Source organism: Python bivittatus, unplaced genomic scaffold (genome assembly GCF_059951505.1).
Source record: "Python bivittatus isolate LINGU-HERP-01145 unplaced genomic scaffold, Pbiv_v1 ctg000850_np1212, whole genome shotgun sequence".
Classification (NCBI taxonomy): domain Eukaryota; kingdom Metazoa; phylum Chordata; class Lepidosauria; order Squamata; family Pythonidae; genus Python; species Python bivittatus.
In genome coordinates, this window is record NW_028277112.1 from 65,494,674 (window position 1) to 65,511,684 (window position 17,011).

Genomic DNA, 17,011 nt, shown 5'->3' on the forward strand with positions numbered 1-17,011 from the left:
TAATTTGAATAAATAATATAAGAGTACTTTATCTCTACTTGACACACGCAAAGAAGCTATTGTGGATTGGTTTGCACTTCATGCTAAATCAACAGCAAGCTGACTACATTAGTTAGAACAAACCATAATGCCATGGTTCATAGAAAGGTGGGCTTGCACAATACACTACGCTAAAACCAAAGCCACTCCTTCCTGCTTTCCTCCCCATAGTAGCAGATTGAATTAGTGAAAATGCTGCTTACCTGAGCCTCTTACTAACATTTTTCACATACGCATGGAAAACGGGAGTTTCTGGGCGCAAACAAAATTGTCTACACACAGCATTAAATTGGCCATGATCTGCACATGTTATTTAGAGCCTCCATAGAGGATCCCTGTGTGTACTGTAAATATGGGAGGGCTCTTTTGCTATAATTGAGGACTTTGAGAATACTTGAAATATAAACATAGATGTATGTATAGGATTATTCTTCTGATTAATGCACCTAAAGTGGTTGGTTCAAAAAGCTTTTTCCTTAACATTATATTTTTAACAGTGTCATGGCTTTATGGTGGATGGTTAAAGGTACTTTCCCAAAATATTGTAATAGTTCTTTTCTTTCAAAACATGCCTCTTGTTGAATTGTGTATGCACTGAATCAGTCAAAGACCTAGCTAAAACCATTTTTCCCTTCCTCCCCCTTCATCCCAAACTTGCTTTTGTTATGTATTGGCTTGCTAATCCTTGTGTTGAGCAGTATCAGACATCACCTTTCTTGGGGGCAGTTAGTCCACTCTTCCGCTTTCTTTGTCAGAGGGCTCCCTTAATAGGAGAAGTCAACAGGGAGGACAAAAAGGATTGAAAGTTGTATTTAATCAGGGTCAGAGAGGTGGTGTTCAGAGTGACGGGCCCACAGGCAGGCTGGCCTTTTATGCTTACCGACGCAGATGGTCCCAAAGCATTCAGCTAAGTGAAGAGAAAGCTGCCCAGTGAGCTATTGTAGGGGCAGAGCCTCGTTACAGTTGAGAAGGGTTGCCAAGGGTAACTAGAGAGTATCACCACTATCGTGTGATCACTAGTCTATGCCTTTGGAAATGTTAAACTGAGAATTGCTTTGGGGCTCTCAGCATCTGGATGTTCATGGAAGCAGCATTATCTTACATAAGCTTTTGATTTATTTCACTTTGAGGAACTGGACAAATGAAAATGATTTTGCAGTTTACTTTGAGAGAAGTTACTTCTCAGAACCTATATTTTAATCCTATACTAGAAGTTGTAGCAATTTCTGAGACTTTAATTTTAATGCACTTGGGTAAATGCGGATTAAAAAAAAATAGCATGTATGCATATCCCAGAAAGTATCTTTATCCAAATTTGTCTATTTAATGATAACAGAAACTGTTTAAGTAAGTGTGTGTGTGTGTGTGTGTGTGTGTGTGTGTGAGAGAGAGAGAGAGAGAGAGAGAGAGAGAGAGGGAAATTTTAAAAGTAATAATGCTTGGGTTGAGACTAATTTTCTTGAAATCAAAGAATGCTACCATTTCCAGTTCTTATGCCCCTAAGTATAAATATAATTTACTGTGGGTCATTAATTAATAATGCTAAGCAGTTCAAAATACATTGGAGGAATGATATAACTAGCTAAGATGCACTCTAGGAATAGCAGTTTAGTTCTTAGATGTGAACAGCCTGCACTTTGCACAATCCAAGGGAAAGAGGTGGCCAGCAAAAGTGTACAGGCTTCCATTTCTTCCAGGTGGCCATATGTAATTTTAGTTCCTATTGCAAACTAAAATTAATTATAGTGTCCAAAAGATCCCTAAAGCTCCCAAGCACTTTCACTTCCAGTTAAATTTGTTATGCAGCCCATTTTTTTGCTACTTACAACACAGAGGTGATTTCTCCTTTATTCCACCTTCCCTCAGTTCTTACACTTGACCATATTGACCAAAAGTGGTTATTACTATTCTTTTTTGTTACAGAGTAGGCGGTAGCTATCTATAAATATAGCTGTAGTATAGTAAACCTAAACAATTAGCTGTTCACTGTGAAGGATGCAGCACATTCCATCAACTTTATATTTTACTTTGAATTCAGAATCTAATGGAAAAAGAATTCTAAAAGAGGAATGGATTTAATAGAATCTGCTTGCTTGCGTGCTTATTTGTTATTTTATTAGATTCATATCACACCTTTTTTATACAACTCAAGACAGCATGCATAAAATACAAAGTAAGTTATTTGAGTTAAATATGCAAGTAATATTGTCAGAATTTTAGCAAAATAAAGATAACATTTTTAAAAATTGAATAGGGCCACAAATATATAAAGCATAGTCTTAGGCGATGTCTTCGAAATAAGCGTTCTGAAAAGCAATGAACAAGAAATTTTGGAACAGAATAAGTCAAAGGGCTTAAATGGATTTTTTTTACAGTTGCATTCAGAAATAGTCTCTAAAAGATTTTGTGAACATCTGCTCAAAAGATATAATCCATTCTAACTTCCTCTTGTGTTTTTTTTTCTTTCTTTTTCTGTGGTTAGAATTTAACGATTAGATGAAACATCTGTGGGCAAGCAATACAGACAATGTTGGCTATAGAAAATAAACTGTGAATTGATTAGGAAATACTGATGGCTTTCAGAGAAAGTATATTTTTTGTATACCAAATTTTAAAAAAAGAGAAATTTCAGTAATGTGATCTTTTCTGAAGTTGGAAACGCTAAGGTGAACAAAATTAGTGAACTAATTTTCAGAGCAATTTTTCATTTTTCTTTCATCGATAGTGCTTCTGTGCTGCTGTTATTGTTGGACAATCAACCCAAGCTGATTTATTTTTCCCAAGCAACTTCAAAAAAATGTTTTCTAATTTATGACCGGAATAGGAAATAAGTAGCATGTCCTTTTCAGATGTGAGGGCTGCCAGAAACCCAACAAGATTTTTGGGAAGTTTATAAAACAGTATGGAATATTCTGTATCCTCTGTTAGAAGTGATTGATTGAGAGGTTGCCTTTTTCAGGAGTAAATAATGTGAGGACCCACAAATGGGGAAGGTGAATGATGCCACTGGCTACGTCTCCATTCTTCCTTCCCCCCTTTTTTTCTTCTTATTTTTGATAACTGTTTTAAGAAAAGAAAATGGGAAACAATAAGTGGCTAATAAGGAGAAAGGATGTACATGTCCATTAAAGATCTGCAAAGGGAGACCAAAGAGACAAGACAAATTATTGAGGAATACAGTGGGCTTCTCCAAAGGTCAAGCTAGATGCAAGAGATGTGTAAGGTTTGAAGGAGGGGTGACTGATACAGTTGGTAAGGGGACTAATGTTATTCCACTATATGGAACTGAGGAGTTTGAGACCGCTGAGATGCTTCCCTTGCCCATCTTAAAGTTGTCCCTCTGAAATTCCTCTTACGTAAGAATACCTAGTGATATTTTGATAAGTCGTTGTATTGTATGTTTAGGGCTCAGCGCTGAAAAATTGGTTATTTGCACAGAATTTGCTTTCAGGGATACTTGACTCCCATGGTCAGGAAGTTTCAGACCTATGGTACTAGTATTCTAGCTTCCTCCCTCTCTCCCAGTTAGCGAGTCAAAAAAGTGAATGCCTAACGTAGAAGACAAATACCCATATTCTGTGGTTCCTGATACAATTCTTTTATATCTAGCCCTGCTATGTTAGGAAGTCTGCCTCTAAAACATTTCTCCCTCCATACAATAGGAGTTAGTTCCACAATTTATATACGTGAATGTATATGTGTCTGTCTGTCTGTCATGTGTGAATGTCTCTGTGTGTTTATATACACACATGCTTCACACATGACAGAATGTTGATCATGCTACTATAGTGCACATCATACTCAATAGTTGAGTACTTGGTGCAGCTATTCTTTTTTGGGTTTCTTTTAGAACATTGTTTTTGCATATGCTATTGAATTCTAGCAGCTGCGTCTGTTTCCTCCTCCCTGCAAATACATATTGATCATCTTAGCCAATCTAGTGATGTAACAGATTGTGAGACATGGGATTGATTTACTCTCAGTCACCTCCTTGTGTTGATGCAAGAACTCAACTTAAATGCAAAGTTAGCAGGATAGCTTGTGGTAGGTCCAGTATACACTTAAAAATTCAATTTATATTCTACTTCTCTGTTGATTTTCTGTATTTTGGTATTAGCATATGACTTTCACAGCTATTAAAAATCCTGAGCTGCATCCAAAAAACTCTACAACACCTTATTAAAATCTCCAGATATACTTCTAAATTTGGAGACCTCAAAAGCAGATTTTCCATCAATTTAACTAGGAGGTTGCAAGCTGTGCAGAAATAGAATAAGATGGGAGGAAATGTGAAGTATAACTTGGAGCTATTTCCATCCAAATTTCCTTATATGAGAGTTCTTCCTCTAGTCATTATATCCAGTAATGACCCTGATGTTGTTGGCTATCCCTCCAATATACTTCTAATATATCCAGCATGGTTGGTTGGTTAAGGTATTGGACTGGCACTGGGAGGAGACTCGGGTTCTAGTACATCTCAGCCATAGAAACTCCCTGGGTGGCTTTGGCCAGTCAGTCTCTCTCTGTCCAACCTCACAGGATTGTTGTGGGTGGAAATAAGAGACGGGACTACTGTGTAGGCTGGCTTGAACTCCTGAATAAAAGGCAAATAAATTGAACAAATAAAGAAGAATAAATATCCTGTTGAAGTTGTTGGCACCCCTGTGGTCTTGAATGCAGAGAACCCACCAGGAGAATCCCACTGGTAAAAAACTCCGAGGCTTATTTACCTAAAAGCTTTATTCTATCTTTGCAGCATAAAATATAACTACAAGATAATGGTTTGAGGAAAATCTTGCACAGAAAGCAGTAGTTCTGATCTGATTGGTGTTTACATTTTTATGAACTGAAAACAAAAAGTGGACAACTGGGATTCTAAATTGCGCATTATATCATTTATTCTCCAGGGGCAGTAAAAGCATTTGTTTTATTTTTGTCTGACTGCTGTGAACGCTAAAAAGAATAGCACTGAAGCTTGGCTACTTACTTTTTTTAAACTATTCATTTTATACTTCTCAGACAGATTTTTCCCTGGGGTGAAACAAAGGTTAACTGAAATTTCCTCTGTTGTGTACCTGAACGAATCAGCAGTTTGAGAAGGAAATCCCATTGATGGGCAAAGAGAGTGACAGGCTCTATTTAAAGAATTCCCCCGACTGTGTGGTAGACCAACCATGCCATGAATTTAACTGTTCCTGTGGTCCCCACACTTGTACCTACTAAGAGAGAGAGAGAGAGAGAGAGAGAGAGAGATTACTTTGTTCTCCAAATGTTGTACTAAGTTTTGAAAAATACCAACTATTGACACTGGTGTGTAAACATTACTAATAGTTTACAAAACTTAAATGATCAAGAGCTTCATATTATGAGAATACAGAATAAGTGAAAAGAAAACATAGAGTGTCCATAGTCATTTCCTGCGGGTATTTTTCATTTTGCAAGTTGTGACACATTTCTAAGATGCATTATTTTACAGATATGTGTGGATTTAATATCAACAAACACATCCCTATTACCATTCTTTCATGTAATATTTCCTGCAGACATAATAAATTGAAATGGAGTCTTAGGTTAATATAAAATTACCATAACACATAGAGTAATATATAGTAAAAAGTGCATATATTTGAACCCTTGGTAGGTTTTTTTTTAATTTGTAACAGACTGCTTGGTATATATGTCTTCATTTAGGTTAAATTATCATAATTCCTGCATGTTGAACTTTCATTTGGATTAAATAATGTTATTTTCTAAGTAGAGATAAAAATTCTAGCCTCCCTCCATTATAGCCCACAAAAACACATAAATACCACATCATAACTTCGGTTCATCAAACTGCTGTTCCTGTGATAGCTAAGTCTCTTCCAAACAGAACAGAATGTTTAAATTTTTTTGTTCCTTCTTTTTGTAATTCAATAAAATTAGTAGCCATTTGACTAATATTAACACTTGAAATAGATGTTCCGTTTCATACTCTTGCATGGAATGTTTAAGGATGCAACAAAAGGAGCAAGATACAACAAGTTAGCCCTACTTAAAGAAAAACTTACCATTAACACTATTTAAAGAAGAGTTTGCAAAGATCCTCTGCACTGTGGTTTCTAACATGAGATTCTCAGAAACGTGTGGTTGTTGCAGTAAAATTATGTTTCAAGTGGCCTTTCCAGAAACTACATAATTAATTCTTGGTGTAGGAGATTTATGATGCTTTTCAGTTTTTTTTAAAATAAGATATTAACAAATAATCCATTCCATCAGCAGAATAAATCTTTCATAGTTAATCAAATTCTTACTGTGGGTTAAAGGGGGCTTGGAATATCTTTATGATAGAAATTAATGTCAGAAGTTATCAATTCAGAGTGATAACTATCATCAGTAGTTTTTATAGTATTTACCCTTGATCTGCAGGCATTTCTTCATACTAAATTTTTATAAAGATGATGGATCCACATTATTGGATAAAGAGTTGGCCCTGCAACAGAATGCAACAGAGCCTCTACAGAAGAAGTGTTAATGATTTTTCCTGATCCCACTTTCCTTTTGTAGCTCCGGACTCATATCATTTTTTTTTATGGTCCTCACACCCTTTCTGCATATAAGATCATACAGATTACTGAGTTATATTCTACACTATTCTGAATCTAGATAATTTTTTAGTACAAAAGACTTCTAATTGAATTCCACTTTAGTGTACGTAAGCCAAATATTTTCCTTTAGCAAAAAACTATACAAAGTAAATCCATAAAGATCTTACGTCAGTTCTTTAGTTAACTATATCTTTGTCAAAGTTCTAACGTGTAACATAGAGAAGCCTTGAGTTGGTTAATTAATGTACTTATAGAATACCATATTATTTTCTTCCAGAATAATTACATCCTCTGGTTTCTTACAGCTGCTTAGTGGGTATATGTGAAACAGGCATTGTAAAACAGGTAGAAACCCACCCTTTTTAAATATACTTCAACTTTTACACATAAAAACCTAAGCTTTTAGAGTCTGTCCAGCACTTAACTGGCTGATCTCAGAAAATCAAAACAGGTTTGGACCTCCGTAGTACTTGGATGGGAGACCACCAGGGAATTGCAGGTTTGTAGGCTAGCCTAGGAAGTTAAGAAAACTTCCAGAAGAAGGCAGTGGGAAACTATTTATTTTCTGTTGCCAAGAAAGCTACATAGCTATGTCCATGAAGTCACTAGGAGTTAAGCTTGACTGTGCTACTCTGTTTGGCAGGCCAGAGTCCTGTTGACATTAAACAATGCTTTGCATAGAATCAACAGCACAAATGTTCAAAAACCTGATGAGATGGGTTCAGAATGCAATACACAGAGCTGTCTCTGAGTATGCTGTATAGACCATATATCCCAACTAAATGTTTTTGTGTATATCTTTCATAAGAATAATTGCAGAAGCAATTCTAAAAATACAAATAGTTATCAGACATGGTCCTATATCCTTAAATCAATTTGCCCAAAGATTTTTTATGCATCGTAATTGTTCAACAATCTGTTACATTCAAGAATTGATGCAGGATATAATTTTGACAATATCTGATAAAACTTGGAGAATATGCAGCAATGGTGAAACTGACAGCATATATCCATACCAGAAGCTTAACCCAATTCAAGCAAGAATGGCTTCCATACATACAACACATTATTCAGCAAGGCAAACACAGACATTTATAGTATGGTTTTTAAGGGGATTTAAATGTTTAAAAACACTGCAAATCAGTTGGAATACAGAGAAGGAGAAAGTCAGAGACTAAATACCTATCTACTTTTTCCAAGCAGATCCTTTTTCTCCCCCCCCTTTTTTCTTGTAATAGTCATAAAAAACAAAGTGGATTCTGTAGTATTAAGCTCATGTATCTAAACTTTTTTTCATATTACAAAATAATTCAATGTACTTTGTAACTTACCAATGTTATTTTCAGCATTAACTATACAATTTAAGCAACTCTCTGTCCATTTACATATCACAAATCATATTTAACATTGATATTTTTTATTTTGAAAGGTTTAATTTATTTTAATCATTATGGCATTAGTAGTTTCTAGTTCTTATTGTATAAATACAACTGTACTTGACTATTATTTATATTCTATAATGTAATAAGACAATTAAAAAAAAAGAATTAATGCAGGATAGTAATACATTAACTGCAGTTATTTAAGCCACTTTACAAGCATGAACTCTTGGCATGTTATCAATTCTTGTGGTTTTTGGAAAATAAAAGAAAACAATAATAAAGAAACCTATTTGAGCCAATAATATTTTACTCAGTTAAAATGCTTTAACAGAACATGATTTTTTTTACTTTGCAAAATGGGTCTGGAGGAAGATTCAGAAATGGTTGCTAATATGCACTGTAAATTTAAGAAATACATGCCAGTACAGACTAATCTTGAGTTTTATAAGATAAGTGGTTTAGTGGATAAAGGGAATGCAGTAGATATAATCTTCAGTATAATCAAATTTAGCAGTGCTTTTGACACAGTTCCACATGACATTCTCATAAATAAACTAGTAAAATTTGATTGTAAATGCTTTAGAGGATAGCATTTTGGATAGGAATGAACTTAATTGTTTAGAGAACTGGTCTATAAGTCAAACAATTAATTCTAACAAAGATCAAAGAGAGTTACAGAATAAAATGCAGGTGATAAAATGTGAGATAACTGAATAGCTGTGCTGGGAAAGCCATGTTTTATGATAAACGGCATTGTTCAGCAATGTAAAACTGCGGGGGGGGGAAGCAAACACTGTCCCCCCCCATTAATCAGCAAATGTATGATAGAAGTATGACGTATAAAATAGAAAGAAATAATAACTTTGGGTCACATCTTGCGTTTATAGTTCCAGAAAAAAATTGCAGGGCTTTTGTTTTTATAATTTTCAGAAAAATATAAATCAATTGGAGTACAGTCAGAGAAAAATTGACTAAGGCATGCCATTTAAAAAGATAAGTCAACTTTGCTATTCTAGTACTTTGATATGAATAATTGGATATTTAAAATTGTCATGCTGATTGTTGATATAGTTGTGCTTCTGAATGAAGGAACAGCCATCTTGGGGCTGAGGGCTATGTCTCTGGGGTGTGCCAGGGACTGCATAAAAAAGTTGTGCAGTAGGACAAAAGGTATTTTAATCTGAACTTTATTTGAATTGATTTAACTTTAATTATATTAATATAGCTATTTCCCATGGTGGAAAATGGTAAGGCATTTTTTTTCATCTTCTTCTATAGTGCTAGTACTAATATCACTAATGAAGATGAATGGTGGCAGAGGCAGGACAGCAAAGGGAGCTACTTCTTCACACACCATATTTTTTAAAATGATGGAATTTGCAAACTCAGTCCAATTGTTATCTTAAAACAAATTATGCAAATTCAGTGCTTATTAGTCATGTTAGCTATATGCTACTGTTATCTTCAGGATGAATGGCAACATTCCTCTGGATACCAGTTGCTGGGGAGCAACAGCAGGCTATGACTTCCTTACTTGTGGTTTGGCATCTGGTCTGGGAAATAGTGATCGTTCACATTTGATTACCATATAGGCTGAATGTGACCCACTTTTGAAAATGGTTTGAAATTACTAGTGCACTATTTATCTGTGTGAAGGTTTATGGGAGCCAGGTGGTTCAGACATGTTAACTAATTTTGCACCAACTGTATATGATTATCAGAGCATTTCTGAGTTCTTTTTAAAGCCCTTATGTTAACTTTTTAAAGATTTAAACAGTTTGGGGATATACAGAAGACTGCTTTCAATTGTATGATCTTCCTTTTAAAGCCTTAAACGGGATATACAGAGGACTGCCTTCAATTGTATGATCCTTCTGTAAAGATCAACTATAGGGGCCCTTTTTGAGTGCCAGTCAATTTGGTTGGTAAATAAAAGGGCCTTCTTATTGGTGTTCTCCTGCTTGTGGGACTTTTTCTGTGGCACTATGAAAGAGCATTTTGTACAAGCTTTCAAACATCCTTGAAAATCCATTTGTTCCATCTGCCTTTCTCTAACAGGGTTTTTATAACATTAATTCCTGAGTCATGGTGTTTCCTTATTATACTGGATTCTTACATTTTTATTCATTCATTATATCTCAACTGGATTCATCTTTTGTTGGATGCTGCTAGATATGTGTACCAAAAGCCAATATATAAATATTTTAGATAAATATTTATATTATAGTGTAGCCAGTGAAGAGTTTCTTGTAACTTGAAAACTGCATATTCATCAACCAGCTGAAAGCTAATATTTATCTAGCTGCTTTAATGAGAAATACATAGATGGCTAGCAAATAGTTACGATGATTGTTTGGAAGGTAAACTTAAATACAGGATTGAAGAGGAATATTATATCAAGATGCAAATAATTTATGATGTTGTCCTATCTGTCCATGTTAGAACCATCCAAATGATAATTAGTTGATATACCAGTAATATTTTTATGTTACAAAATATTTTCAATAACTCTTGAAACACACTGAATGTTCATTAGATAATATATTTTGTTCTGTCATTAACATTCTGGTGCAGTGAAGTTTTTGATGCAGTATTAAAACAGAATTCCCTTCCTACACAAGCCGCCAAAGAGCTTTTGGATCATGTTCTTTTTGTTCAGTGCAGCTAACATTCCTTTATCACTTGTGGTTATGAAAAAGCTTTTCAGGTGGCCTTTCTGCCATGATTGTCCTTCTCATGGCAGTATATATGCATGTATGGGGAGTGTGTGTGTGTGTGTATACACACACACATATTGTTTATGATCAGATACTGTACTGTGTAGATAAAGTGGCCATAACATTTCTGAAATTCTGTTACTTTAGTTCATTAACTAATGAGACAATCTTATAGTTCCTCAAATCAATTTTAATTGTTTCCAAATAACTGTTTTGTAGGAGAAGACAGAAGAGGATGGACCATCAGTGATAAAGACTTACAGGTACATTAGTAGAGTGTTGCGTTCTGTGTATTTTGTATTATTAGTGTGTTTTCATTACTGAAAAAAAATCACACACACCTCTGAGTATTCTTGTGCATTCTCTAAAGATACATTAAATAGTTATGCTCATTAATGTTCCATTTAGGGTCTTATTCCTAGATATTAATGTTTAATTCAAGTCACGTTATGCTGTACCTTGAGGACTGATCCCACTTAGCTGCCTTATTTTATCTGGAAACTGTTTTCTGTCTAAGCTGAAACTTCCAGACAAGCTTCCATAATAGACCCATATAGCATTTGTTGCAATAATCCAGTTCACAGATTATTAAGGCATGTATCCTGTCCAGCATCGTAACTGGGCAATCAACCTGAGTATGAGCACTTCTTACCATTTAGAAGCAATTTATCTGCTTAAAATCCATCTAGCCACAATGCCCCTGTCTTCTCAGAATTCAGCTTAGGTTTATGGGTTATAGGTTTATTATTTAATCATCCATGCCTCTGTTCTTCCCAGCAGTTTTAAACAGAACTGCCATCAGCGTAGTGCTGACACGATGTCACATATCTGTAGATTACAATTTGTGCTGGTTTCTTATAAGTGTTAAACATCAAAAGGAATAGAATGGAATCCTGGGGGATCCTGCAATCCAGATACTGTGGAGTCAAGTAGAACTCCCACAATGCTGTTGCCTGTTAGTGATCTGTAGGAATGTTATTTTGGCATCGCAACTCACATTTGCAAGTCACAGAATCTTTCCAGAAAGATCACAGTGGTCAGTGGTATTAAACACCACTGAGAAATTAATAGTTCATTCCTCTAAATAATAGGTCTCTCTCTCTCTCTCAAACACATGCACATACACACTTGCCTGAGAAAGGGAGATTTGTAATTGGGCAGTAGTTGACAAGGAGTGCAACTTAATGCCTCCAGTAACAAGGCATTAACTGCTTCCTGAAGCCCCTACAGTCCTCTTTCTACTAATTCTTACTAAACATAATAGGCACCTTCAAGCATTTTTTCAACCTTGGAAACTGATCTTTCATATTTGTGGCATAAAGTTTGAGGTGTTGTGAATGATATGGTCCTCAAAGTGCAAATCCACTTACCACTCAGAAAGTTCTGAGGAGCAATTAACTGAGGAGCTCCAAGGAAACAGGCAGTTTATAATATAAATGCCATAGCAAATACACTGCAATGAAGGAAGATAAATATATTTGCTGCTAACAAATGCTACTTTAATATATGCTTTGTTGATTTACTGTGAGATTTATACTGCCTGACTGTCATAAACTGACTTGTTTCAGTGCTTGGAGTTCTCAGAAAAGATGCTTTCTGAGTTTTTCATAGCCAGAGAAGGGAGTTCAAAAGTAATATTGTAAGTGGTTTTTAAAAAAAACTTTTGCTATTCCCTAACAAGACTAGAGCTTTGACAGAATGGTCAGCCATATCACCTGGTAAATTCTCCAGAACATTGAGGAATTATTTGGCTTTAGTCAGTCTTCAGGATATTCTCAACTGATCCCCCATTCCCTCATAGAAGGACTGCTATAGTCAGCCCAAGTTTCTTCAGAAATTGATCCATCCACAGCCAGCAAAGTTAGTTCTCCAACTATTGGTCCCTGATCCTTTCTTTACAGATCCCATTCATTCATTCAGATTTCTAGACTGCCTCCCATACAATTGCGTCTCAACGCTGTTTATAACAACAATTACTAAAATATAATAATAAAGCAGAAAATCTTAAAAGTGTGAAATATATTCATTAAAAGGAGTGATAGAGTCAAACGAAACCATCAAGTGGTATTCATGAGGAAGACCTGGTGAAAAGAAAGCTCTTTGAAAAGATCTATTAGGAGACAACTCAGCTCATGAATTTCAGGAAGGCATACATTTGAAAGTGTAGGCACCGCTACAGAGAACACCCATCTACAGGTATCTGTAAGATGATGCACGGTCAGTCCTGGCAGGAGGTACTCAGTACTATTATATGAGAACACTTCTACAAGTTAAAGTGGAACCACCATACAGTGCCCCTAATTCATGGAAATGGTCCAGAACCCCTTGGCAGATGATATCAAAAACCTGGAAAGATCAAGCAGGATCAACAAAGTTGGCCTCCCTCTGCTACTCTGTTACCAGAAGTAATATATCAGCCATGGCTGATTCTGTCCCAAAATTAAGGCCTGAATCCAGATTGAAAGCATAAATGTCTATACAATTGGTCAGTTCATTAATAATCTTTTATACACATGCAAAGTTTGAACTATCTACCACCATTTTTAATCAACTTGAACAATCCAGGCAAGCAAACCAAGCTGCATTATATTGTAATGTAGCAATGTAAAATTCTGTTTAACACTCCCCCCCCCCCAAAAAAGTAAGGAAAGACTGCAAAGCATGACTTCTGGTATTCTTTCCAACCCCTTAATAGCAACTCTACTCTGAGTCACATAATCAAGAGGGAGGGGCTTAAAACTAGAGCAATTGGCAGCATTCTGAACCACTACCCAACTGCTTCTCCCAGAGGGACTGATTGGGGGACTTTTGGTTATTTTTTTCTCTCCTCAGCTCCAGCTAGATCTGGTCCATTTTAAAACTCCATCTTTATTTTGTTAGTTTCTCCCACAACATCATATCTAGTCTAGCCTACTTCCACAGAGTTATTACGCTGACAGGAAGGGACCCAATTCCTTTACATAATTTCTCCTCAACTTTCCAATTAGATAGAAAGAAAATATATATATGTATTTTTCAGGCAATTAAATAACTGCAATTTGGGCAAATTGGCATTTGAATCAGTGTTACCAATTTTCTAACTTCATCAAAATCCTTAACTGAGCTATGTTGTTCAAAATAAGCAAGAGAATTAAGCTTCTTCTGTTTTCTCCTCAGTATTCATCCTATATTTAGAATGTACCTGGAGTTCTCACTGTTCATGGAAAAAGGCCAGTGTGAACTGAACTCTACCCATAAGTTGGATTCTAAGATTTATCCCATTAGGGTGGCAGACTAAGGCTGAATTTCTCAACCTCCTTTTAGCCTGTCAGCCCTTTCCCTAAAAACACTTCATCAAGGGCTGGAAGAACCCTGTGGAATAGCATGAGTTGTTGTTGTTAACATTTTTATTTTTTTCCTTAATCACCACATATAAGAATAAAAAAAAAATTCATATAAGAATCCAAAAAATTCAAAATAACTGAATGGCATTGGTTGTGGCACTGTAAGCTGAGGGAGATGGGGAGAGGGCAGAAAAGCTGATAGAGGAATCTTCTGCTTCATTACAGGTGAGTTTTCTTCCAGATTTCAGCACACGGGCACGCGTGCACACACACACACACACACACACACACCTGCTATTCCTCACTCCACTTAGGAGTTCCGCTTGACTTGTCTGGCAATGAGTGAGTGGCAGAATGTCTAGAATAAACTAACATCTACCCAGAGGTAGCAACTGCCTTTTTTTCCAGCTTCAGGTCATGGATTCAAGGCATGGCTGTTACCTTGATGCACTCCAAAACCTAATCCTTACTTTAAAAAAAACAACAACTCATAGCTAGTAAGATTTCTTAATGAGAATTTATTATTTATTTGGGCGATGCAGGGTAGTCAGTGGCAGTAATGGGCACCTACTGTCTTTCTAATACAAAAGACTACACTTGATAGTGACCATGTTATTTAATTAGAGGAGCGCATACTGAGCCAGGTATTAGGGCCTAAAGCTAAAGGTCAAGGAACTGTGTGCACAGATGTAAAATGCAGGTAGTGTATAATAAGAAATCAGAGCATTAACTTGAACCATGGAATATCAGCAATATATGGAACTTTAAAAGAAAGCAGTATAGAAAATATAGAATAATATGTGATTTTGTTTCTTGAGAAAAATGCATGCTCAAGCTTCTCAAATTTGGAAAAATAAATCCTTAATTTTTGTTTCTTAAAGCCATAGTCATGCTTTTGATTTTCAGTTTTATTTTAATATTAAGATATATTGACAGATTTGTAAATTTCTGGCCAATGTGTAAAGATCAAGGATGTTTTGTTGGCAGTTCAGTAGATGTTTTCTCATGGCATTTTATGCATGCAGGTAATTTAATAATGTCATCTATACATTCGTTGATAGGTTAGTTATTTTCCCAATTAAATTTAATGTATTTTATAAAAGATGCTATTATTAAATAATATTGACAAAGGTTGACATAAAGAAAAAAAGTAACTTCTAAAAACTGATTTGAAAGGACATGGTAGAGTCCTGCAAAAATATTTACTTATTTATAGATAGGAAGCCTACCTTGATTCTAGGGGTGTGTATATGTTTAAGAACTATAAAAATATATAACTTTCTTTAAAAAATTCAATAGCCTAGGTTTGATTGCTATAAAAGCTTAGAGTTCTAATAATAATCCTTTTGTTTCCTCAGGCACAGATTGGTAATTATGTTTCAGTGCGACATAACAACAGATACTATACAGCAGACAAAAACGTCACTTGCAGAAATTGTGATAAACGAGGTCATTTATCAAAAAATTGTCCTGCCCCAAAGGTAAATGTAGTATTTCAATTTGTTTCATTGCTAGTTGACAACTTTCAGGCTTTAAAATGCTGGTCTGTAATAATTTTGCAGGATGGCAGTTTAGAGAAAGGAAAAAAAAATAAAGAATTGCCATACTCTCAACTGCAGAGGCAGTTTAGACCTAAGGAACATTAGCTGCTAATTTCTTTGTATTGTCGATCCTATTCTGTCCTATTCTAGAGATTAATCAGAAGGTATTAGGAACATGATTCACTTGTAAGAGAGGAGATGGGGTATTTGAAGATGGTGCTTTCTTCAGTGGCTCTCAGCAATATAATCCAATCAAGAGAGACCCAGTGGCCCATGCTGAGGATTACCACATGCTTGCTGAAGATTTCTTTTCTCTTTCCTCCCACCTTAGTGTATGAGTGGACAGAACAATAGGGCTTGCAAGAAAGTGAGATATAGGCATGCTTCCTATAATTAGTCCCCATTCTGCCGTCACTGCAGAAGCAAATTATGAAACACAGTTGCACATACTTTCCATTTCCATATGCGTGTCTATAAGGGTAGGGGGAAGATGTCCGGCACACTGATGGGGGGACTCTTCATGCGGAGTACATAATGGTCGGTTACCCAGTGCTTGTAATTTTTCACCAGGTTATGAGGTTAATCGTGAAGGATTCAGTGTTTAAATATCATCAGGATAGATTTAAGTAAGATGTTTACATTTTATTACATGCATTCTCATTGGCTGAAAGATGATAGTTGAAAGAGAGAGAAGTGTAAAGGTTCACCATGAGTACAATACAGTAATATGATAATTAATTACCATCATAACACATTTAAAGAACTGCCACAAAAGAATTAAACAATGTGGCAAAATGAGGGGAGGGCAGACTATATAGAGTATTCCAAAATGATATAGACAATCCATTGGCATAGTCGGTTATTGGGAGCTTCCCTGACTGCCATTAGACACAATTTCATGGGTTCTTGTCATGGAAAACCTTCCAAGGAAGTTCCTCGCAAAACAGGTTAGCACAAATGAAAAATCTCTCTTGGAAGCATTACAAGAACTGTAACCCTTGGCAAGACTCATGCCACCACTTTGAAAGTTGCCCCTGCTATCTCTGTATGTGTGAGCATGTACCGCCATTGCACTTCCCTGGCAGTTCCAGGGGAAGTGTTGTCTCTATGTGCATACACCCGTGTAGATGACTGGGGCCAGTTTTCAAAGGCCCCGTGCAAGGCTTGCAAAGGACGTGGCTGCTTTAATGGTTTGAAGAAAGATGCTTCGATCACAGCAGTGTGCTCTGCAAGCTGCCTCTTTCAAATGCTTTCCATAGCACTGTTATCTAAGTCTTAAATGACATGGGAATGAGTTGTCTAAATTAGCATTTCTCAACCTTGGCAACTTTAAGATGCATGGACTTCAACTTCCAGAATTCCCCAGCTGGCTAGAGAATTCTGGGAGTTGAAGTCTACGCCACTTAAAGTTGCCAGGTTTGA

General features: G+C 35.9%; 1 protein-coding gene across 1 annotated transcript in view; it reads left to right on the forward strand.

Moving 5' to 3' along the window:
- Positions 1–17,011, forward strand: part of ZCCHC7 (zinc finger CCHC-type containing 7) — a 146,034-nt gene that overhangs the window by 68,555 nt on the left and 60,468 nt on the right. The window contains exons 3-4 of the mRNA XM_088130008.1: positions 10,945–10,988; positions 15,407–15,529. Of these exons, the coding sequence (XP_087986134.1) occupies positions 10,945–10,988; positions 15,407–15,529 (167 nt within the window). The remainder of the gene's footprint in view (positions 1–10,944; positions 10,989–15,406; positions 15,530–17,011) is intronic.